The sequence below is a fragment of the Triticum aestivum genome, chromosome 3B (assembly GCF_018294505.1).
Source record: "Triticum aestivum cultivar Chinese Spring chromosome 3B, IWGSC CS RefSeq v2.1, whole genome shotgun sequence".
Classification (NCBI taxonomy): domain Eukaryota; kingdom Viridiplantae; phylum Streptophyta; class Magnoliopsida; order Poales; family Poaceae; genus Triticum; species Triticum aestivum.
Window position 1 is genome coordinate 73,404,168 of NC_057801.1, and position 6,953 is coordinate 73,411,120.

The 6,953-nt window shown below is 43.1% G+C and overlaps 1 protein-coding gene across 2 annotated transcripts; it reads left to right on the forward strand.

The window, feature by feature from the left end:
- Positions 1 to 1,292: 1,292 nt before the first annotated feature.
- Positions 1,293 to 5,075, forward strand: LOC123064842 (uncharacterized). 2 transcript variants are annotated; one of them, XM_044488245.1, is made up of 12 exons: positions 1,293 to 1,466; positions 2,431 to 2,634; positions 2,739 to 2,822; positions 2,913 to 2,968; positions 3,118 to 3,253; positions 3,386 to 3,482; positions 3,573 to 3,639; positions 3,737 to 3,835; positions 3,952 to 4,041; positions 4,123 to 4,277; positions 4,383 to 4,490; positions 4,689 to 5,075. In XM_044488245.1, the coding sequence occupies exons 2-12, from the start codon at positions 2,433 to 2,435 to the stop codon at positions 4,855 to 4,857; spliced, it is 1,263 nt and encodes a 420-aa protein (XP_044344180.1). In that variant the 5' UTR covers positions 1,293 to 1,466; positions 2,431 to 2,432; the 3' UTR covers positions 4,858 to 5,075. The 2 variants fall into 2 exon arrangements, with proteins under 2 accessions (XP_044344180.1, XP_044344179.1); XM_044488244.1 differs by having other exon boundaries at positions 1,315 to 1,640.
- Positions 5,076 to 6,953: the final 1,878 nt, after the last annotated feature.

Sequence of the window (6,953 nt, forward strand, 5' to 3'; positions counted from 1 at the left end):
GTGTTTTATCTACAACTGTGTTTGTTCTGTGTAGCCTCTCTTCTCTGTTTTTTTTCTTTCTACATAGAGACGACGTGTGGGATAGTGTAAAAATGCAACTGACACGGCATGGAAGAACTATCTGGAAGCATAAAATGTGTCTATGGTGAGCTCAAGTATCGACACATACAACCAAAGTTGTATCACTGGTCCACTCCTAAGCAAAAAATTAGTTCTTCCAACAAAGCGCACGACATTAGCCCGAACTCAATTCACGCGACGCGTGGTGTGGCGTGAAGTGTTGAAGGAGTAGTATGACAGCTGACATTTTTATATTGGTGCTACTATTCCTCAACTTTAAGTACGGTACTAAATATACACGCTTGACATGCAATTCAAATACCCTTTAGGATTTCAGAATTTTAACTGTTGAGATACAAGATTTAGTGGACACAAAATCTACACCCTCTATTCACTGTAGGACGTTTTTACAGTTCAAACATCAGTGACCAGAGGTACTAGTAACACAAATCCAAATCTCGCAGCTTGGTCGGTAATTCAATCCAGAGCTCGGACTCAAATGAGCTCGGTGAACAGTAATGCGATTTAAAAAGAAAAAAAAACGTTTAAAAAATTATATTTCTTTTTTCTGGTGCAAGATGCTCGTGTGCGTGAACTCCATGCGAAATTTTGTGAAATTTGGACATTCGAGAAGGTCGTGGCAAAAAGACAAAATCAAACGTGATCAGTGCGATTTTCAAAAGTTTCTCAGACGTCCAAAATTTGTCTTTTTTGCCACGAGCACCTCGAATGTTCAAACTTCACAAAATTTTGCACGGAGTTCACACACATGAGCATCCTGCACCATAAATTTTTTTGAAATATTTTAAACTTTTCCCCCCTTCAAATTTTGGTACTGTTCATGCCCGGGTATCAAACCGCCGCTCTCCAGCCTGGTTCACTAAACTATTACCGACATCATCCTACAAGAGGCGCACTTGTGGAATCGATGATAAAGACTTGGGTAGATGCAAAGCCCAGGAGGAAGGATCTTCAAACCATCATTAAGATCCCAAGCCCGACGATCGAGCACCCAACTTACACTTCGGTGGATTGTTTTGCCTTTTTCTTATCCCGAGCGTGATCGTCCTGCTCGCGGAGGCCGGTCGCGGAACACGAACTAGCCGCCCTCTCGTTGTACTACTCCGCGACCTGACCGTCCACGACTAAACAGGTCACGTCTTCTCTCCCCCATTGACGTCTCCGATCGAGTTTTCTATTCGGAGCAGTTAACTGCACACGTTCCCATGCACGTTACGGGCGAGCATAGTTTAGCTGGCCGTCCCACTGGCCTCTCCCCAGTACAGCCTCCCCCTTCTTCCCCGCGCGCCATGTGATCTTCCCCACCTCCTCCTCCCCCTCCTCGGCATCGATCTCCACGTAAAAGATCTCTCCGATCTGCACAAAGGCTACGGCGCCTCCTCCTCGTAAGCGCGCTGCCCGCATTAATTCCCGCTTGTCTAACCTCGACCACTATAAAGCCGGGCCCTGCGATTGGCGAGCCTCTTTGTACCGGGGCGCAGGGTCAAACACTCCACCCTCCTCGCTGTTCGCAAATCTGAGGCCACCTGCGACCTTGCTCACGTTGTAACTGTTGGGAGGTGGGGATCGACTTCTTGATGGTTGCCCATCTTGTATTGCTTTGCATCTGCTTTTTGATCTTTTGCTTTATATTCAGAGATCCAGAACTTGGCCACCTACCTCTGTCTTCTCTCATTTCTTTACTAACTTCTGTTCATCCTTTGCTGCTGCGTCAAGATCCAGCATTTCCTCACCTATCGGCTCTTAATAGTTTCCCATTTCTGATCCATAGTAGCCGGAAACGGGGAACGGTAGGCCGTCCCTCGATCCCGATTCATCGACCCGGAATTGGATTCGGGAACAAGGTCGGATTCGATACGATTCGATGAAGATTCAGCGTCCCCGCAGCCTGCTCCTCGATTCAGGTTCCAAGATCCAACAGCCAAAACGCGAGGCATAATCTACACACGCCATAGTTTCTTTTCTCAAGGACTCCTTGTTCTTCCTCCAGTCCATTAATTGCAAGGGATCCATTAACAGCAAGGAATGCTGACCGTCAGGGAGTCGTCGTTCTTCAGGAACTGCGTTCCTCGACCCATGGTACCGTACCGGGTTCATCGTACCCAAATGGATTGGATCGCGTCCCCGCTATAAAAAATTCGTTCGAGAGATGTATACCCTCGTTGTACCCTATTTTTTTCAGCCACTGACTCTCGTCCCTCGTTTCCGTTCCTCGTTCCCACCGTACCGGAAACATGGCAACTATGTTCTGATCCACATACATGCTCACGCTGTGCTGTGCATCGAGGTTCCTGTTCTGACGATACATGTCCATGGCAGTGACACGATCCCCTGCTTTCTCATGCGCAGAAATGGGGTGTGGCGCGTCAGTCCCCAACGGGAAGGGCAGGAAGCGCCGGAGTGTCGTACAGGAGGTCGCCGTGTTTATCCCGACCATCCGTGTCCCGGTGGCCACCGACGTCGTCCAACCGCTCAGGGGACTGGTCTCCAAGGAGCTCGTCGATCGCCTCGCGACGCTCCGTACGAACGTCGTCGCGCTGGCTGAAGATATCTGTATGTTGATCAGCACTCTCTGTTTACCGATCATTTGATGGATTGCTTGACTAGTAAAAATAAGCCCCATGTTATTTTTCTGAACTGTTGATTTTTCTCTGAAGATCATGGGGATATGTCGGCTGTCTCTGAATTGCAACGCGCCCTCGAGGAGTACCTGCCGGTTGTTCTTGGTTTAACAGCGAAGGGTCTGAACTCTAGCCTATCCCTCATGTGAATTTTTTGATGACTATGCTAATTAAAGTTATTAGCACTCAATTGCTATTGCGTTTTTGCAGAGAGCCGTCTTGAAGCATCTGTGCAATTCAACTGGAGGACCATAGACGATGACAAGGTGAGAGTCTGTAAAATTCATACCATAATATTTTCAGTTGCCATCATGCCATAATCTATGCAAAGGCCGAGGATGTTTACCCAATTTTTGAAAGAAAAAAAATGTACTTATTGGTTGATCAAGTACTGATGAGAGGGTATTTCATCCAGGATTGCTGTCTTGCGAGCGCGTGGTACGAAGTTCTTTCTGTTGTCCACATGATGGCGATGCTTGCGCTGTTTGAGGCAAACCTCAAACTCATCCCGAGAGACGGTCAAAATGGAATTGAAAAGAAGGTATCTGAAGGTCAGTTCCATGTATGGAGTACTAGTACTCTTTGCACGGTGATTTTATTTTTTATTTTTGCTCTGCTCTGTTTTAAACTCACAGTGAAATTAATGAAATGGCCCATTTTTTATTTATTTTTGCTCTTACTAGATTCAAAGAAGGATGTTGTCGACTCATTGCTCAGGGCGTCAGGGTGCTTAGACTACTCCGTGCATCACATACTTGTTAAGATACCTGCGCAAACTAAGTACGCGCGCAACCTGAAATGCAAAAAAACCTGTGACCAGTTACCATCAACTTGGTCAAGTACTCACTTCAGCTCACCTTTGAATTACAGGAAAGGCTTTCCTAGTTACCTGCAGGAAGGTATGCTTGAGGCCATCTCAATTCAGTCTTTGGCTCAGGTAGTGTACACTTCAAAATCTCCTTGGATATATATATATATTTATTCACAGTGTGAAACTAAATTTGCTTCTGTACTGTACCTATGATGAAAAATAGTGTGTAGAAATACAGCTTGGGTTGGCTTCTGACTGTGAAAAGGCGACGTTGTCGGTGAAGAGGCGGCTAGCCTGCGAGCAAGTCAGCTATTTTTCAAAGGTCTGCTACTCAGGGAAATCAACCTCATACCCCATCGCAAGTTCCATCAGCATCTTTTATCTTTTTCCTACTGAACTTCTTTTCATACTGGCTTCCTGATCTCCCCTATTCCAAAGGCTCACTATTGTCTGTCGGGATGCGACACGAGCGACTCTTATGGGAAGAAGCTTCTGCTCTTCCTCAACTGGAAATGCATGGACGCCAAGGTTCCCCGAATAACAACTCAAACCCTGAAGCTCCTCATTTGTGATATTATTAACACAATGTTGCATCTCATCACATTTCAGGCAGTGGCATACTACTACCATGCTCTAGTGCTCGACAAGGGGAGCGAGCCGACCAACCATATAAGCGCGGTCTGCTGCCTCTCTGCAGCCGATGACCTCCTTGCAGAGAGCAAGAGGGCTTGTCTGAGCTTTTGCCTGGCAAATCCCATCACAAGGTCTGACTGAGAGTTCTGCAAAGATAAACCGTCAGTAATGTTGAACTGAGTAGAAAGTTAGAAACACGTCATGACATGACACATTCGTTTTTTGATTGAATGCAGGGTGCCTCCCCCTTGGGGCATCATGAAGAACATGCACAAGAAAATTCCAGATGTCGCGTACAAGAAATTCCAAATCTACGGGCATCTTTTCGAGCAAGACAAGAAAAGGTAAGCTAAGTCCTCCGGTATCAAGAGGGAACTCTACATCTGAATATGACAGATTCAAAAGTTGAAAGCTTCTCCACTTTGTCAAATACTTTTCTTAGCACAATTTCAAATAATTTGACTCAAGGACACACATGACCTGCCATTTGTGCATCTTTTTTTGTTAACTCTGGTTGTTACACCTCTCCTTTCTTGGTGCAGTGCCCTTCAATCCTTGCCCGATCTTCCGGAGTTTCCGCTGTCGCTGAGACCCGAAGACTACGAATTTCCGGGCACCGATGCGATCTGGGAGAATGTTGATTGTCAACCCCAGATTCAGAGCCTCAAGGAGCATCTGGAGGACGACGAAGAAACAGAGGATTCAAAATAGTTCAGGCTCCCGAATGCTTCATTGTATTGTAATCCAGAAAATTAACAGAACTTACACAAGTACTACTAGTTGCAGCTTGTAATATGCATGCATAAGGCAGAACAAAGTTGAAAACAGAATATTAGCTGTGTAAGTGAAAAGTACTCCATCTGATTGTAAATGTAAACCCTTGGATGTCTTACAGAAGAACCGATAATTGAGCTTTTGCTTCGGTAGCATGTCATGACCAGGCAATTTTGTTTCGCTAACTGGAGTGTAAAGCATTAAAAGAAGTGTAAAGCGTCAGAAGAAGAGCACAAAATCCGATAAAATAGATCCATTGTTCCTGATCCTAAGTAACACTAGGTACCACCGCACGTGGGTAATCATAAAAAATATATTCAGTAACCATAGTTTGAAATCATAAGATTTTAGGCCACCATCACAATGAACGAATAACAATTGAATTTTCAAGAATTCAATTATTATAAGGCTGAAAAAGGCGCTACTCGAAAGCGAGGCAGTTGGCCTTCGCCTAGCGCCTAAGTGGCACTGCAGCGGCCTAGGCAAAGCCTAGGCTAGGCGAACGTACAGTTTTGGCTATAAGTATTTGGGTTTTATATGTGTATCGATATTGATTTAGATCATATAAGTGAGTAAACTACCGGTTATTACCATTGTAATATGGCTTACTTGGCATTTTTGTGCAATATGGTCTAATTTATTGCTTGAGTGGAAAATTTCATGTTTGCTCTGCCTAGAGTTTTGCTTATGCTCTAGGCAAGGTGTTTGATCGTTGCATAGCGCCTAAGCGCCTCCTAGGTGTTGACTTTTCCAAAAGATTTACGATGGCTTTTGTTTGGGCTGCAGCTACTGATTCTTAGATTCTAGGTCATTCAAAATCAGAATCTCAAACAAACACATCGGATTCCAATCCATCTTGCTAGAATCGATTATATAGCCTGAACTACTAGACAAGCGAATCTGGAAGGGACCACATTATCTGGCTGAAGGACGCCAGGGGAGGTGGTCTTGGCGAACGATTCGTTCTCCCCAGGAGTAGTGATCGAGCGAACTCCTCCCCCAGTTGCCCCAGTTGGGCCAAAAAGATCATGTTTTCGTCACACACTACAAACCTTCAAACTACTACATGGACCTCATTTTTTTTATGTTTGAAAACAAAGAATAGAAATGCCATGACAAATGCAAATTGTTTGAAATTTTTGTAAATTATCACACGGCAACTTGTTGGAATTTTTTGAACCTTTTTACAAGGATAAATTGTAATCATCATATTTGGGAAAAGTTATCTAGAATTTGCCATGTGGGCATTTTCAAAACATTACCTACAAGTTGCCATATGAAATAATTATTTACAATTTGCCATTGGAAAACTATTTCTAAAAAATCAATGCCATCCCTACAAAACACAAAAAAAAACTAAAAGTTGCCATGAACCATATGGAACATTTTCCATGGACACTTTTCCTTTGTTTTTGCCATGAACCGAATAGCAAATGCCATGTGACAGTGCCAAAAAATGGTAAGCTAACACAAGTTCACAGTCTCCATATATGTCAAAGTAAAAACAGTTATAAGACAAAGAAAATTGGCCATGATATAATTAATAGAATGCCATGCTATAAGAGAATAAAAAAATGACATGCTATCTATATTAAAACTGCTATGGCCTATTTAATAAAAATGCCATGGTCTAATTAATAAAAATGCCATGCTCCAAGAATAAAAAATGTCATCCTACATAGATTGAAGCTGACATGGTCTATTTAATAAAAATGGCATGGTCTAACTGTTAAAAATGCAATGGTAGCTATTTTTTTATCATAGTCTAAATAAAAAATCCATGCTCTAAGGAATAAAAAATGCCACGGTGGCTAATTTTTATCATAGTTTAATTAATAAAAAATGCCATGCTCTAATGAATATAAAATGTCATGCCACATAGATTGAAGCTGCCATCGTCTACTTAATAAAAATGACATGGTAGCTATTTTTTACCATAGTCTAATTAATAAAAATGTCATGCTCTAAGGAATAAAAAATGCCATGCTACATAGATTGAAACTGTCATGGTCTACTTAATATAAACGCTATGT

Coding starts and splice junctions, on each gene's coding strand:
- LOC123064842 (XM_044488245.1), top strand. CDS start 2,433: ATGGGGTGTGGCGCGTCAGTCCCCAACGGGAAGGGCAGGAAGCGCCGG. Junction 2,969..3,117: donor GGACCATAGACGATGACAAG/GTGAGAGTCTGT, acceptor TATTTCATCCAG/GATTGCTGTCTTGCGAGCGC. Junction 4,278..4,382: donor CTGGCAAATCCCATCACAAG/GTCTGACTGAGA, acceptor GATTGAATGCAG/GGTGCCTCCCCCTTGGGGCA.